Below are 17476 nucleotides of genomic sequence, written 5' to 3'. Positions count from 1 at the left end.
TTTTTTTGTTGTTACAAACATGTACTTGCCTTTTGCAGATTTTTTTTTTTTGTTATGCTATATGATATTCTGGTTTAGTTTAAGTATTTTGCTTAAACGTTTCACAGGGGAAAAATGACAAGACTTTATGGGTACTCTTATATTTCATAAATGACCTGCTAGAGAAGTTATTTGTGGTTAATGGCTGTTATCTTTTTTTGAGGTCATAACTTATATATATGGCCAGTAACAATTTAAAACACACAGTATCATCTGTAAGCATCTGTAACTTAACATTCATCTGTTAACTTATTGACTGATTGCAAGTTATTTCTTAGTGTACCTACAGTAAAAGTGACTTTAGTAGAATGTTGTTTGCTGATTTCCTTTTCTCCTTTCCAAATATTTTCTCTCTCAGTATCAGCATAACTGTGAACTCTGTAGCCATCTCATTGTGCCTTTTCTTTGATAGATTTTTTCCTTTGATAGATTTTTTTTTTTCCTTTGATAGATTTTTTTCCTTTGCTCTTGTTCATATTTTTAGTGAGGAAGTATTGATAATTCAGCAATTCCTGCAGAAAAAGACAAATTCATTTGTCAATTTTTTTTTGGTCAAAATTTGTCAAAAAAACATCTGTCATTTGACAAATGTTCTTGATTACTGGTATGTTCTCTTTCCATGCCCTGTCCTCTCTCTTTTTCTACTTCTTGTAACTGTGCAGTCACAGTTAGGAATCAGCATCTCAGCTGCATGCCAAACAGCTTTTCATTTGCAGTGTTGGTGGTTGTGGACGTATAAACAAATTTGTTTCTCCATCTCTATCACCTGTAACTTTTGCACTGTTTGATAACTTCAGCCAGTTTTGACAGATGGCACAAAGGTCTTCAGCATTAGGTTCTTCAGTGTTAAATTTTTGTGGAAACAAACAGCTGAGTGGAGGAAGGAGACTTATGTTTGTGTCTCACCCCCTCCATGCCTCGGGGGAGATTTAATGTTACCGAGAGCACTGTTCCTTTTTTTCTGTCCCAGTAGGCAGCCAGCTGGTGTGCATATATGGCCAGCCAGTCAACAAGTGGTAGCTTGCAGCAAGCAACAAGGTCACACTGCCTTTTGCCTAGGTATTAGTAAGAATTTGAGGTAGGGCTTAGGAAAAGGGTTTAGGAATATGAGAGGGAGGGCCAGGAGGTACAAGGTGAATGGTACAAAGGTCTTGGACATAAATTAATAGGAAACCAAGCTTCATTAATCCTGACAGCTTGTAGAAACTCCTTGCTGTGATGCAGGGTCTGATTCACTTCTTGTTTTTGCATTAAGTTGAAAGTTCATTTGTGTATCCATAAATTCGTTAGTGTGGAAGTAGATAGAAGGTTACCCAAAGGGAACAAAAATTGATTTTATGAAGCAAGCTTTTTATAATAGTAAATTGTATAAGGCCATTCTTGCACTTCAAAGATGGCGCAGTACTGCTTTTGGTGACCCCTAAAATTACAAGGGAGTTTATTTTCAGCTGGAAGAGCACTTCCCCTTATTACTCTCTGTTGCTGGGAGGAGCTGGAATATAAGCCACCCAAGTTACTGTGTACCCTACAGTGAAGGTTCATGCATGTCTTCTCAGCAGAGCATGAATGCCACTGATGTGCCTAACAACTCTTACTAGTCTAGCAATGCAGAAAACAGTATTGTTGGAGCCAGTGCAGCAGGTAAAGGCACAGTGTTTCTGCCACTGGATCTACATGGCTGAGATGTAAGATGTGATCGCTTAAGCATTACTATTTTCCTTGATAGTATTAGAAGGATTACTCTTTTTTTTTTTTTTTTTTTTTTTTAAAATCTCTGTAGCTATGTAGAAGGTCTTTTGTAGATAAATGAAGATTTTTCTGGGTCCCCCTTACCTACTGCTTTGAATATTTGTTTATGCTTGTACAGTTGATGCTGTTCTATAATGTGACTTATGTTTCTGATGACTATGATGTATGTGCATGAATTCAGGAGTTATTTTAATCTGGGTAATGAAAATTTATGTCAAACATAGCCAACAGTCCTGTATTTTAGACTCTGTGTGAAAAAATGGATTTCTATTTGCAGTTGCACAGTAAACTTCTAGAAACAGAGCGCCAGCTAGGGGAGGCACATGGGCGGCTTAAGGAACAGAGGCAGCTCTCCAGTGAAAAGTTAATGGACAAAGAACAGCAGGTGGCTGATCTGCAATTAAAGCTTTCTCGTGCTGAAGAGCAGGTAGGACATTTTCTGCAGGCTCTGATTTATACAGTTTCTGACAATAGCCTTTATATACTCATGTTATTTTGTTGTGATTTATAAAATTTGTCCTTATGAGGATTTCATTCGACTAATATTGCTGAAATCCTACAGTGAAATTGTGAAAATCTGCCTAAATATCATTTGTATTACAGATTTTGTAAGGCTAAATGCTCGTCTCATGCATGTATGTTCATGGTGCTTTAGAGATGAATGAAAGATTTTCCTTTTGCAATTTATGAGCTTTGTTTAAGTGTTCTATGAAAGACATAGGTACACCTAAGCCCATATGGAGTAATGTTTGGTGTATAGATGCTGTGGGATGAAACCCAAAACCAAATGATAACCATTGTTAGTTAATAAACTGTGTGGGGTGGATGGGTAGAATTTGCTTGATTTATTTTTTATTTTTTCATTTATTTTAACGAACATCTTGTATATGTTGCTGATTTTCTGCTACCTCTATGGGGATTGGCCAAATATGTGAGTGGTATGTTGTCAAAGCTTTAAAGCTTTTCTGTAGCTAATTTGTAAAGCCTTGAACAGTATAAAAGTGGAAATGCTACTAAACTGAAATTTCTACTAAAACTGCTAATAATAATAATGCTGTTTGTTTTATGGATACCTATATTGTTAGTCCTGTTATATCTTAACTGTTGGAAAAAAACATGCTAAGTTCTCTATTTATCTTTTATATTTTTGAGAACTAAATTACATATATGTCTGATAGTGTCATAGTTCTCGCTTATGATATTGGATCTTACCTATTAATAATAAAGAATGCTTCAGTTAGGTTTTGATTCTATAACTTAGCATCACATAGTTCTGTTTTTATACCAATTTTTAAATATTCATGTTTAGAGTAGACCCTTCTGACACTAGAGTAAACATTGAGTGCTATGAAAATACTGAATGATGCTTGATCATTCATTAGCCTCCTTTTTTCCCAGCTGAAGGAAAAAGCGGCAAATTCCACGGAATTGCAACATCAGTTAGATAAGGCAAAACAACAGCACCAGGAACACCAGACACTTCAACAAAACACAACATCAAAGCTACGAGAAGCCCAGGTAACATAGTAATATATCCTCACGTGAAAGTGTATTTCAGAATTTCATTATTTTCAATGCATTTTCTCTGTAAAATCAGCTTGCATGACTTTATAGTAGTTTCAATAATTTAATATGTAAATTTTGAACAGAATATACAGAGGATGTTAAATAAATGTATCCAACATTTTATGCGTTAGGAATAACTTCTAAGGTTGCTATAATTAAGGAAGCTACTATGTGATTTTCTAGAATGATTTGGAGCAAGTACTACGGCAAATTGGAGATAAGGACCAAAAAATTCAAAATCTTGAGGCCTTGCTTCAAAAGAGCAAGGAAAATATCTCTCTACTTGAAAAGGAAAGAGAGGACTTGTATGCAAAAATTCAGGCTGGTGAAGGAGAAACTGCAGTTCTTAACCAGCTACAAGAGAAAAATCATGCATTGCAGATACAGGTAAAAACTCGAGATCTCTTTCTTTTTTCTCTCATTATTGCATCTTATTTTCTTTATTTCTGTTTCATTAAGCATGGCATTGGTCTTTTCTATACTTTGTTTGCTGTTTCTTTGATACTGTGAAGTTTTTGCTTCTTACATTTCACAGTATTTGTGCTTTGGTGACCTCCTTGCTATCAGCAAAGAGGAAGAACTTCCTAGATGTTTCCTATGTAGACATGCTGGCAATATACGCTTAAAAAATGGTTACATACATGTTTGTTTCTCTTATCTTAAAAATAGGTGTAATTCCAGCTTTCAATACCAAAATTCAGTCTGTTGTTTTTTCAGTGTGTTGTTTTTGTTGCTGTAAGGCCAAATTGACCAGTCACTTTGCTTCATTTTTCAGCTCGTACGCTATTCAAACTGATGCCACGAGCTTCGTTGTAATAATTAAAGTTGGGACTTCAAAGCCATGATAAGATGCCCCAGAATTCAACAGGTTTATGCCTTTTTTGGTTATCCTGTTCCAGTCTTCTATTTAGCTCCTTTTTTCACTGCAGGTAACTCAGCTGACAGAGAAGCTGAAGAATCAATCAGAAAGTCATAAACAAGCCCAAGAGAATTTGCATGAGCAAGTGCAGGAGCAGAAGGCACATTTAAGAGCTGCTCAAGACCGTGTACTCTCCCTGGAAGCAAATATCACTGAGCTGAGCAGCCAGCTAAATGAAAGTAAAGAAAAAGTATCACAACTTGATGTACAGGTAATGGAACTCTGTTCTGCCTGGTGATGATAAATCCTGTCTGTGATTTCTGTATTCTCTCCAGAGAATGTACAAAGCAATTGGGGAAAAATTGCATGTTTCTACTAACAGATAAATGAAGTAGAATAAGGCAGATAAACTTGAGGATGTAAGTGGATTCAGAATAGGAATAGATGGCAAGGTTGGTGTGATTTCTTTTTTTTTTTCCTTCTTTATTGGGTGGGTGTTTTGTGGTGGTGATGGTCGGAGTTTATATTCAAGTTGTGCAAACTTGTCCTTGAGCATCTTTTTTGTATTCATAATGGTTAATCATCCACGAAACAGCTTTTAGCTGTCCTGGATTCTGTGCATCAGAGTCAGTCTGTTAAATCAGTAAGATCTTGCTGTTGCCTAGAAATTTCCTAAGCTGGTGGCTTTTATCAAAAACAAACAAACAAAAAATTGCAGGCTGCCTTTTTGTCAATTTAATTGAACTAAACAAGGGAAATCCCAAGTATGGATTCAACGTGGTCTCTCCTAATTGCTGCTTAAGCTAAAAGCAGCTAATTATATTCAGATATCATAAAGAACACACAACACTTTTTCAGACGTTTAGCAATTATGTTCCTAGATTGATACACTTGGTGCACATAGTACTGCTGTTGTTGGATTAATACACTGTGATGTCTTTTTAATTAGTGTTACTCAGTACCTTCTTCTGATGTAGCTCTGATGCTTTTGCTGTGCTGTATATTTCAGGCTACAGTATCTGACCCTGAGTATTGCTTGCAAGCACCAGCAGTATTCATACCTGCCCTATAAATTTTTAGCTAGTTAGCTATTTTGGGAAGAGTAGGAAGTTGCTCCCTGACACGCAGATAGGTACAGAGAAAAATATACATGTGGAAGCATGTTTTACTTGTTTCTTCGTCTTCTAACAATTTTATGTGCATGTAGTCTGAGGTTACTAAGGCATGCAAGAGTGTGAATGCAGTAAGTCTCTCCCATTGTTCCTTGCTTGTGAATAAAAACACTTTCCTAGAGGAGAATGAGTGGGACTGGTTTTTTGTTTTTTTTTTGGTTTGTTTTTTTTTTAAATTAAATTTGTGTTTTTATATCAAAGAAAGAACTGTGGCTTAACATCTTGGTTATTTGCTAAAACTAGAAAAAAAAATCTTTTTAAATTAACACATGAAAACTGCTAATTTTACTATTAAACTTAATTATCACAGAATCATCTAGGTTGGAAGAGACCTCCAAGATCACCTAGTCCAACCTCTGACCTAACACTAACCAGTCCTCTGCTAAACCACATCAAATTATGAATATAAAAAAAATAAAATCAGCTACAGTAAAAGAGATGTTTTAGTGAAGCATGACTTGTCTTTCAGGTAAAAGCAAAAACTGAATTGCTGCTCTCAGCAGAAGCATCAAAAGCTGCTCAAAGAGCCGACCTTCAGAATCATCTGGACACTGCCCAGCATGCATTGCAAGATAAACAACAGGTTAGGAGCAACACACAAACATAATGTTTCTACCTTACCTAAAAAGCTACTTACAATCCTACGAATAATGTGCTTACACACTAAACATGTGACTATGCATTTGAAAATAATCATGTAGGATATTTTAACCGTGTGATAGGTATTCAGTTCTTTTTGCTGTTATCTGGACCAGATACATTTTATAGTGTAAAGAACTTAATTAGGAATCCAATCCTTGCTGTATTTTTGGCTATGGTTTCCATATTGGAAACCATATTTGGTATTCTCAGTTTCCGTATTGGGGTACAACTCAATTCTAATCCATATGTTATGAAAAAAAAAAGTTATAGAATGCAGTAGGTACAAGTGAAAACTCTTAACTTGTATTGCATATCCAGATAGTTTCAAAATTAGATGTCTTTTTTCAGAAATAATTATCTGCATGCCAACTGACACAAAAGCTAGAAGGTGCTTGTTAAAACTGCATGTTTTATTTTACATTAATCCCAGTGAAGCATGCTACCAGGTACTGAATCAAACATTTGTACTGTTAGGATTAGTGCTGCTCCGATCTTAGTGGGAATATCCAGCAATTCTAAAGAGCACTGGTTTTTCGGGTGGGAATATAATTATTTGCTATAAACAGAAGACCTCTTTTTGCAGCTATTAATTAAATACATAATTACCTAATAGTTAAACAAATCAACTTGCTTGGAGAGCAAGGAGGTTGGATGTAACTGTCATCTTAGTGGTTACTAAGTGAATGCGTTTGTGTCTCTTGCAGAAATTATGTTGTTATTTGTTGAACAAAATGCTTTGTAATCATCTTTAGTATGTGAAGAGCATACTCTTCCCATGATACTGGCTTTCTTCTTCAGTGATTCCTTGATTTCAGGAAGACAGCAACATTTTCTATAAAGTTTTGTAGTGTTACTTTTAGTTATTGCTGTATTAACAGCATGCTCAAGGATCTTGAGCATTTATTGCATACAATTTCTCTTCTGTTTATAAGTAAAACCACATTTCTTAAGGTTTAGCTCACAGCCTGTAGAGTTTGAGAGGGATATGTTTAACATAGAGAATTTGTGCTTTTCCCACTCAATTTCCTGCCTCTCAGAATAAAAAACATTTTTTTCCTTTTTAATTTCAACACATTAGATCATTTAAAGCATTTATTCAGAGGACATTAGTCATTTTTGGAAGCTATTTAAAAGCTAACAACCCTCTTATTTTTATTTTACCCCAGGAGTTAAACAAGGTCAGCAGTCAGTTGGATCAAGTTACCACTAAGCTGAATGATAAGCAGGAATACTGTGCTCAGCTGGAAGCCAATCTCAAAGAACACAAAGAGCAATGTCTTTATTTAGAACAGAAAACCGAAGAGCTGGAGGGACAGCTTAAGGTTTGTATTGAGCAAGTATATAAGCTTACTGCAACTGATGTTCTCCACTGCTTGGTAGTATTTCATAAAAGCTGTGCTCAAATTACAGTGAAAGGATTTTATCAATATGACTTTTGTAGGTTTTCTTTTTCACTGGTGTTTCCTGATCTGCCCTTTAATCCTATTCTCTTCTGTGCTAGTATATCATACTAAGATTTAGGATGTTGCCCTTATGCTGTCACTTTCCACTATGTGTGCTTTTACCAACCTCTATGCTACCTGGAAAATGCTATGAGAAGGAGCACGAATACTTCTTGAAATTAAGTCTCCATGTCTATATATTTTACAAGTGGTACCAGTGAATATGTGTTACGTTGGTTAGCCCAAGTTAATAGTACCTGTCTGTTTTGATTTAATTCTGGAACCGTTCAGTAGGCCTTTCTGGGGGCTTTTTATCATGATTTTTGTGTATGAGAAATATTTTCCCACAAATTTGATCATGAGTTTTATATTCCATTTCTGGATTTGGATTTTCTCTTAAATTGCACATAAATCTGCCAGGTTTGCAGAACCTTTTGTTATTTTGCTACGTTAATGTTTTCCATTAAGGATGAATTACTCCTAATGCTTCAGTGTTTTTAAATTTGGGCTTTACATTTTGTTCAATATTTGTTAAGCATTCTTAGTGGTCAAAATCATGGTATATAAAATCATGTAATATATAGGTCTTGGGAGCAATGAAGAATTAGTTTTGCAGTGTTGTGTATCTGTTTTGAAAGAGATCAGCTGTCTAAAGTGAGTTGGGTGCTTTTTCTTGTTTATGTGCTTTTCTGCCTGGTTTCATTTGTGCTTTTATTTTTCATTCTTTTGCTAATGTATCACAGGTAACCAGTGTACTCAAATGCTTAAATGCTCAAATACAGGAATATGCTGTTTGCTTCCCCAAGATTTTATGAGGTCTGTATTAAATGAAGTGTGAAACTGAGCAGGGTTGTTGATGCTGTCAACAGGAGTGCAATTCTGTGTACAAGTCTTGGTGTCATCACCATTCTTTAGGATTATTCCAGTTGAATGCGTGGTATTAAAAATGATAGAGGAGGGAAAAAAAAAAAAAAGGCTGAAACCCTCAGGAATGTTCTCTTAGAAACTTGACCATGGTGACCATGGTGTTTTATGGCCACTGCATGAAAGCAGAAGCATCTATAAAACAGCCAGTGTGTTGAAGAGTCTAAGCAGTGCCTGGTTGCTGAGGACTCCTGTGTTCTTTATATTCCATGCAAATGAACAAGTATCTTCTACAAACAAAACAAAAGAAACCTTCTGCCAAACAAGCACAGTTTTTATTTATTTATTTATTTATTTTTTTATAGCTATAGTTCATGTCTTTGTATTTACACAGAATGGCAGAGTTGGGGGATATGTAAATCAGCAGTCATTTGAAACTGCTGAAACTACTTGTTGGGAGCTGAGAACAGGGCCCCAAAGCTGAACACTGTGTATGCCCTTTTAAAGATTTCTGCATTTTATTTACTACTTTGAAGTAAAATGGCTGCTTGGCATTTAACTTAAAGGTGATTTCAGAATGTTTTACCAAAACGGATCACTTCTGGGGGAGCAAAAGTATTGCAGGAACTAAATAATGAAAGACAAGTGGCCAGCTAATGAAATAGACTGTGTGTGAGAACTGTGACTGCTTTCTACAGTAAACACGTTTTACAGTAAATACTACTGGACGACTTCTGCTTTTTATTGTTGTTTTGTTTTATTGTCTCTGTTCTGATGGCTCTAACTTTTTTGTTTTTCTATCTCAGAAACTTGAAGCTGACATTCTTGATGCTAAAACAAGCAAAGAACAAGCTCTTCAGGAATTACAGCAGCAGCGACAGCAATCTACGGAATTAGACCTCCGAACAGCAGAACTGAGTAAACAACTTGAAGCGGAAAGAGAAGTGTATGCATACCCTGTGCTATAATACTTTTCAAAGTTAGATATAAAGCTAAATTAGAGTGGTTTGGACTACAGTTGAAATTTTATTCTTCTCTCCCGTGATTTCTTAAAATCATAAATAAAAGCGATGTATTCCCTCTGCTGTGAGAACTGAGTTATATCTCATCTGTTTTCTTGCACTTTACCTGCCATGCAGACTCCATCTGCCACATCATCTTCTGTGAATCACTGGCTGAAGTGATTTAACACACTTTGATATGTTCACTCTGCTTGTCAGCTAAATATCTAAGTAGGCTGACACGCTAAGGTCCGTCTCTAACTATCCATAGCTCTGTAACTTTCAAAGATTAATTTTCAATTTATGTATAAGAAGCAAAGGGGTAGCTTCTGTTCACAATATTTAAGGAAGGAAAATCCATCTCAGAATAGTGTTTATAGTAGCTTATATGTCTTCACTGGAGAGACAAATGCCTGTATTCTGGAAGGAAAATGTATTCTTTGAATTAATTCTACAGTTAATATATTTAAGTAGAGATGTTTAATGATATAAAGAATCTTGTGAAGGAGAATTTTTAAAAAAAGCTTTTATTTTTCTTTATTTTGCTCTGTATTTGCAGCACGTCTAATGCTAAATTGGATTTACAGAAGAAATCTGAGGCCCTTGAACAAGCAAAACAGCAAATTTCAAAGCAGGAAGAGGAAAATGCCAGCCTCAAACAAAACCTTGAGAAATCAAGTCAAGATACAAGTAAACAACTCAAGGAGTTAGACTGTAAAATGCAAGTAGCAACATCGGAGTTGCAACAGGTGAAATCAGAGAAGGATGCCCTATTAAAGGACCTTACAGCTACCAAAGAGAAGCTCTCAAAAAGTTCTGAATCCTTCAAAAAAAAGAAGGAAGAATTAGAAAAAGAAATACAAAAAGAAAAAGCAGCTGTAGCAGAAATGGTTAGTAGACTTTTTTTTTTTTATTAGAGCTTAAGTTTGAGGTATTTACAACGTGATATTAAGATTTTATTTTTGTTCTGAAAACAGTGCACATGATAAGTGCAAGAAAGTTAATTTCCTTAAGGAAAAACAGATTTTGATTTTAGTTGTTTATACATGTGTCCTAACTTGAATTTTTATCCTAACTTGAATTTTTGTCTCAATGTTTACTGTGGTAGACATCAGTTCATATCACACAAGATCCAACTGGCTGTTTTTTTGGGAGATGCCTAGCTTAAGGTTTTATAAGAGTACTAGAACTATTTGAGTTTCAGAGAGGTCTCACACATGACAGTATAGTAACAAACACTTGACCAGAGCAACCTGTTATGGTAAGAAGAGTGTACTCCCGGTAGCTTTAGAATGTACTTTTTTTTTCCTTCCCCCTTTGCTTTGTTGGCAACATGACTGACTACTATAAAAGTATATATTTTATAAATTTTCTTATACAGGTTTACTGACAGCCCTACCCTCAGAACGTGGTAGAGTTTCTTTCTCATTCCCTTCCTATTTTGCATGTCAGTATTTCAGTATTTCCCAGAATCCATGTATAGCTGCTTTTATCCTACTCTTAAACAAACAAACAACAACAAAACAATAACAACAAAAACAACCCTCCTAATACTTAAAAATAACACTTTCCTTTCCTACTTCACCTTCTTAAGATAAGCCTTTTTGCTTAGAGGCTTGATTAAATATTGTTTAAACATTTGTGTTTTTCCTAAAAGCTTGAAGGATTTTCTCTCCAATTTATACTCAAATACTATGTTTGTGTACTAATTCTGCAAATCTATTTACTCATGAGTTTTAGAACATCAAGAAATTATGGATCCTGAGGAGAGCAATGAGCCTACTGCTTGCCATAAGAAGAAGGGCTGCCAACAGCAGCTTCAACCAAGGCAATTATTCCTAATCAGAAAAACTTCTTGGCACATGTCTGCCTTGAAGTACTAAATATCAGCAGAGTTCAGCTTAGACTTATCACTGTTAATGGCTAGAGATGTTTTTAGCTGAAGATGTCTGCAACTGAGAAGAAAGACATTTTCACTAGAAAGAAAAGCATTCTTTTAGAATGCTTTGTAGCTCCTGTGAAAATACATGTCACTTGGTCTTAGAAGCTCACATAAATACTTGCTTGTCTTCTGTTTTTTTGTTGTTTTTTTTTTTTTTTTTTTAGGAAAAATCTTACCAAGAAGTAAAACAACAGCTCCAGGTACAAACAGAGTCTGTAGCTAAAGAGAGGAATGAATTGAAAAACTCACTGGAAAAAAAGGAGGGGGTAAGCCGTCTGCAGAGTTCCAAAAATCAAGAAAAGAATAATAACAAATGCTTAAAAGATTCATTTTCATTCTCATATGTTGGGATTAATGAGGAAAAAAAAAAGAGGTTGCAGTTCTCAAATTGTAACCCATCTGGGACACTGAAATTAGGTGATACAAAATTGCCTGGCAAAAGGTAAATGCTGTATAAAATTATGGAGAAAATTATTCTGGGAGTTACTGAAAAACACGTCAAGGACAATGTGGTCGTTGGTCACAGCTAACATGGGTTCATGAGGGGAATGTCCTGCTTAATGAACTTAATTTCTACCCACCTAGTTTACCAAGGGAAGCCAGTTAGTTGAAGTGATCTTTTTGGATTTCAGTAAAGCTTTCAATACAGTTTCACACGGTAACTTTATGGACAAAATATTCAGCATAGAGTTAGATAAATGCATAATACAATGGGGGAACAACTGGCTTGAGGGATCGGGCTCAAAGGGTTATAGCAAACAAGATTACATCAGGCTGGTGGCCAGTCACTAGTGGGGTGTCCCAGGGCTCCATTTGAGGGCCAGTTCTCTTCAATATTTTCATAAATGACTTGGGTGTGGGACTAGAAAATGTTTTGAGGAAGTTTGCAGATGATATTAAATTGGGAGGAGCTGTTGACCCTAGTAAGCATAGAGGCCTTGCAGAGAGATCTTGGCAAATTAGAGAGCTGGGAAATGACCAACAGTATGAAGTTTAACAAGAGCAAGTGCTGGATTCTGCACCTGGGAAGGGGCAACCCTGGCTATATATGCAGACTGGGCGACAAAAGGCTGAAGAGCAGCCCCACAGAAAGGGGTCTGGGTGTTTTCTGCATAATTTTGCCATGTTGAAAATAAGTCAACAATATGCCCTGGCAGCCAGGAGAGCCAACGGTACTCTGGGGTGCAACAAGCATAGCATTACTAGCTTGGTCAAGGGAAGTGATTGTCCCACTCCACTCTGCACTGGTGCAGCCTCATCAAGACCACTGTGTGCAATTTTGGCACCAAAGTATAAAAAAGACATAAAGCTATTAGAGAGCATCCAAAGGAGGGCTATGAAGATGGTACAGGCTCTTGAGGGGAAGATGTATGAGAAGCAGCTGAGGCCTCTTGGTTTGTTCAGTCCAGAGCATAGCAGGCTGAGGGCAAACCTCTCAGGTTACTGCAACCAGTGGACACTCCCCAACTTCGAGCAGTCCTTTGGGGGTTGGACCGGAGACTGTATCTTCAGCTTTAACAGTTTTTTCGTTTGTGAACTTGTCTGTTCACTTCTTGAGCTTTGCAATTTGTCATACACACAGTTTACATACTACAGCATGTACAAATAATGATGTAAATTAAAATTATATACAGTTATTTAATATTTTTGAATATAGATCTCTAAGCAGTTGTCGATAGAACTTGATTCAGCACGTGCACAAGTACTGGAAATTCAGGGTCTTCTGAAAGACAAAGAAAAAAGTGAGCAGCATCTTCAGGGAAAGCTGAGAGACCTAAAGGAATCTTTTGAGCAGAAGAAAAAACACAGTGAAACACTACAAGCTGAGTTAAAAACTGCCCTTTTAGAAAAGGTAAGGCTGGCCTTACTCGTGTAAGAAAATTAATATAAATTTGATACGTGCTGTGGCTTTTATGCCAATGTCTTTGGAATAAACAGCTATTTACTGTAGTCCTGCTGGAAAGGGTAATATCAGGATGTGGAAACAAAGTCTTCAATGGCTATTGCTGAAATATACAGACTCTCTAGGAGCTGAGTTTCAGTAAATTGGTAAAAATGGCTAGATTGTATGTCTTTATTTTGACCCAGGAGGATACTGTGAAGTAAGAGCTGCTGTTTTCTTGTAAAGCAGTAGACAGTTTTGTGAGAGCAGTTTAGACAAACGCTGCAGTGTTTTGGAATGTCCATGGCAGTTTTAAACTCTCTTTCATTATAGCAAAATAATTTATCTGAGTGACAGAATGAAACTAATAAACTATAGTGGAAATAGTTCAAATGTCTTACATTAGTGAATGTTGTGTTGTGTGCTGTGCACTATTAAATGTTTTGCCAGCTTCGGCTGCCCTGTACTATATGATCATACTTTTGCTTTAGCTTGTCTAGGGACACTGTATGATTAAAAAAATAAAATAAAAAAAAAAATATATATATATAATTTAAATTTAAAATGTTTGGTCTTGCTGTGTTTTACTAAGTCTTATAAAGTGAATTTAATTTTGTTGTGAAATTAGTTACAAAATATTGCTATAAAAACTGTTTATGTTAGGTTACTTAATTGCTATTTCATAAGTGTTTTTCAGTAAAAATAGTTTTTCAGTAACAATATGATTTATTGACATCATAAAACATACTATCTGTAACTTTAACTGACACTTTGTATGCCTATGTTTCAGGCAGAACTGGAGAATAAGCTGCAACAGCAGACAATTTTGTCAGCTCAGGAGCTTAAAACAGAGAAAGGAAAACTAGCAGATTTACAGAAGACCTATGAAAAATATAAGGAAAACATGGAAAAACTGCAGCTGGATCTTTACGGGAAAGAGTCTGAGTTGCTGGCGACCAGGCAGGACCTTAAGGTACTTAGAGACACTTTAATGTTATTTGTGACTTAATAGATCTGTCTGTATCCATTTTGAAGATACAGAAACAGTGCAAAAACTGTATGGGGAAAGAAAAAAAAAAAAAGAAAGCTCTTTGCTTCTATATATAGAATATAGTGCTGTTCAATCCTTTCCCCTGGGACAAAGGACATACTGACACTAATTGAAAGCCAAGTGTATTTGCCACCTTACCTGAACTACCCTTCCATTTTTGCAATGGCAATCTGACCTGTGGGTGCAAAGTGAAAGATGATTTATTTTCATATTCTTTTTTGAGTTTTTTGTTGTTGGTGGTGGTGGTGATGGTGGTATATATTGTAGCTTTCAACTAATTTAAATAGTGTAGCTAATTAGGGCAAAGTCACTGACAGCATGTGAGTAACCACTGCCTTCTAGATGATTTAACGAGAATTGTAGTTGTCAGTCTGCTCCTATGCCCTTGCCCCTTCTGCTTCTTCCTGGCTCATTACAGACTTTGAGAGATGTTATACTGATAAAAACAGTAGGTTTAGGGACCTGCCTGGAGTGCAGATGTCTGAATGTAATCCTCCAAGATTTTGCTATTCCTAAGCAGAATTTACCTGGTTTGGTATTCAGATGTAATGCCTTCAAAAAGATGTTGCTGGGAATTGAGTCGATAAGAACAGGTGTTTCTTTATCCTTTTTCCATTCCCCCGCCCCATCCCCTCATGTCAGTGCTAAACAAATGCTCAGGTTTGTTCCAAGACATACTATGCTGCAGAGATGTGTGGCTTTGGCGCTTTTCACTTGCAAAGCTGGAGAGGGAGTCATTGTCTGTGTGACACTGTTGTTTTAAGATTTCCTGAAGTTCTTCGAGTTAAATAGGTGCTTCTGGAGAACTGGTCATCCAATCCATTTTAGATGCTGGCTTCTGTTGCCTTCACTATATATAAAGAGAGCTTTTGGTGACTGGTTAGATTTAATATGTCCCTTCTACTTCTCCCAGTGTAGTCTTTTCAGTCCCATCCTTGAAATATTAAAGGTTTTGTGGCTATTTCAGATAGCTCCATATGAGCTGTGGAGTCCTCGCCAAACTCAATGTTTTGAGTTCCTTTAAGAAAAAGAAAAGTAGCTCCTTTATGCATACATCATTGGATTTCTCTTAATCATACTCTTCCTCTGTGACATTAGATTACCTGCCACATTTTCCTGCACGTCAGATTAGCTTTATTTTTGGTGCTGCTTGATTGAATCCTTGTGCAAGGGTATAAAGAACTTTGGCCTGCTTAACAAGCAAAGGTGGTTTAAACATACGGTTAGTTACTATAGCTTGCTAACCTCCTTTCTGAGTTAATTTCCCAGAATGTGTTTAGATCAACACATTGGTAATTATGGTATAATTTAAATTGGTAATGCAGTGACCTGTACAAGCATTGGATGTTCATTTAAATATTGCTTGCTGCAAAGATAGCTCTGAATAAGTATTATTAAGCCAGCTCGATGACTTCTAGTTCTGACAAATATAAAATGGGACAGTAGGTCTCCCATGTGCTTTTAAACCTGAATTGGGATGGTAACAAGGGAGAGATGGAACATCAATGCAAAAAGGTAAAATAAGGTGATGGGAACAGGTGACCAGCAACACCTGTAATATATAAATAAGGTGACTAGTAACAGGAGAATAAGATTGTTAATATGAACAGGTAACACGATTTATTATGTAAATATCTGTGGAGCCTAAAGAGCCTGCGAAATATCGGTGTCCTCGGTGCTGAGGTGATGTACCAGTTTGGAGGCTGTTTGCATGGTTGTTTATTTATTTATAGTTATTTACAGTAATTATGGATGGTGAGGTCTGCTTGGCACCGCTTTGCTTTTTTTCTGTAAAATCCAGGAGAGGAAAAAGGACAGGGCCAATATATGTTTAATCACAAGTGTGCCGTCTCATTGCAATGTTAAACTAAAATAGTAATGATATTCTTTGCTGCTTTCTCAGACTAGTTATAAAAAGTGTCAAGGAAGACTAATGCTAGTTTGGAGAGCTGAACATAAAAGTACCACTCAAATCAGAAGAACTCTGTGGCAAAGATTCATAGTCAAGCCAGTTATGTGCATTATGTTTGTCCTTAGGGGAGTTATTTAATGAAGGCAGATGATTTGAGCCAGAGCTACAAATTTTGGATGGTTTGGAACCAAGGAGGGCTGGGGTCCAGAATGGTCTTGATATTATTGGTAGACAGTAGAAGAACTTTTTAGAACTTGTGTATTAGGTAAGCTTAGATGTCTTATTGCAGGATTTGTAGCAGAAGTATGAAGTCCCTGCACAGCTGTGTTTAGTGAGCATGGTTTGAAGCCCAGTGAGCGGGGCTGTACGCAGAGCACCATCTGCTGGCTTCTGGCTGGAATATCACTGCCAGGCTGCTTGGCTGCTGGTCACCTCGGGCTGAGGGAGCTGTGAGACTGGAGTGTGATAAAAAGTGAGTAATGCTTACATGAAGTTTTGCAGTTGGGGATGCAGCACTGCGTGAGAGCTAGCTATGCCTAGCTAGAGGCAGAGCAAACGGGCAGCTGCCTGGCACACCAGCAGCACAGGCTGAAAAATTGAACGCCCCCTTAACACTTCAGTTTCTGGTTCAATAACAGAAGGTCCAAGTTATGTAGTGTTAGCCAGATGCAAACTGTGAAGCTGTAAGTCTCCCAGAGCAAAAGTGAGAAGTGTTGTAGCAAATTGTAAAGTGAGAACATAGCTAGAGTCTTATGGATACGATATGCTGCACATTCAGTTTAATTTAAAAAACCTGCCTTCTGTAACAGTAAATAAAATCATGTTTTTGTCTCTGATGGAAAAAAAGAAATTGGGCAAGATTTGAGTGCTTGTAAAAGTTATATATATCTCCTATATCCTATATATATATATATATATCATTTATATCTATAAATGGGATTCCTTTTTGTGGAAAAGACTATTTTTATTTACAAGACTTATTGAAAATGAAGAGCTGTTATTATTTCTGCCTTGATTTTGAGTTAGTGCAAACATACTTGTGCATCTTGCTCTCCTGAACTCTGCCAAATACTCTTTGGTCTTGGCATTTTTGCTTTTTGTAGTCAGTCCTAGTTTCTTCTGTGTTCTCAAAAGAATGTTTCTTTGCCTCCGATATTGGCACCACTCTCCGTGTATCTTCAGTGGATGTTCTGGATGCTCTTTGTGCTGCCAGACCTCAAGTCTCTAAGTTAGGAGCCTAAGTTGCCTGTGGTCAGTCTAATCCTACTGCCGAGGAAGTGAAGCGACATTAGGTTATCATCTGTGAATAACGGCATGCCCCTTCTGTGAGCTGGGTGGGGGGAGAGGGGCATGCA

The 17476-nt window shown here is 36.7% G+C and overlaps 1 protein-coding gene across 2 annotated transcripts in view; it reads left to right on the top strand.

The window, feature by feature from the left end:
• The window catches only part of EEA1 (early endosome antigen 1), a 76770-nt gene that overhangs the window by 41755 nt on the left and 17539 nt on the right, over positions 1 to 17476 (top strand). For both annotated transcript variants that reach the window (XM_084303717.1, XM_084303716.1), the window contains 11 exons: positions 2066 to 2215; positions 3187 to 3306; positions 3538 to 3741; positions 4284 to 4484; positions 5855 to 5968; positions 7194 to 7349; positions 9140 to 9279; positions 9894 to 10224; positions 11441 to 11542; positions 12934 to 13128; positions 13949 to 14131. In XM_084303717.1, the coding sequence (XP_084159843.1) occupies positions 2066 to 2215; positions 3187 to 3306; positions 3538 to 3741; positions 4284 to 4484; positions 5855 to 5968; positions 7194 to 7349; positions 9140 to 9279; positions 9894 to 10224; positions 11441 to 11542; positions 12934 to 13128; positions 13949 to 14131 (1896 nt within the window). The remainder of the gene's footprint in view (positions 1 to 2065; positions 2216 to 3186; positions 3307 to 3537; positions 3742 to 4283; positions 4485 to 5854; positions 5969 to 7193; positions 7350 to 9139; positions 9280 to 9893; positions 10225 to 11440; positions 11543 to 12933; positions 13129 to 13948; positions 14132 to 17476) is intronic.

The sequence above is a fragment of the Netta rufina genome (assembly GCF_964035555.1).
Source record: "Netta rufina genome assembly, chromosome: 1".
Classification (NCBI taxonomy): domain Eukaryota; kingdom Metazoa; phylum Chordata; class Aves; order Anseriformes; family Anatidae; genus Netta; species Netta rufina.
Note: the sequence above shows the minus strand (reverse complement) of the source record. Positions and strands in the feature narration are given on the sequence as shown.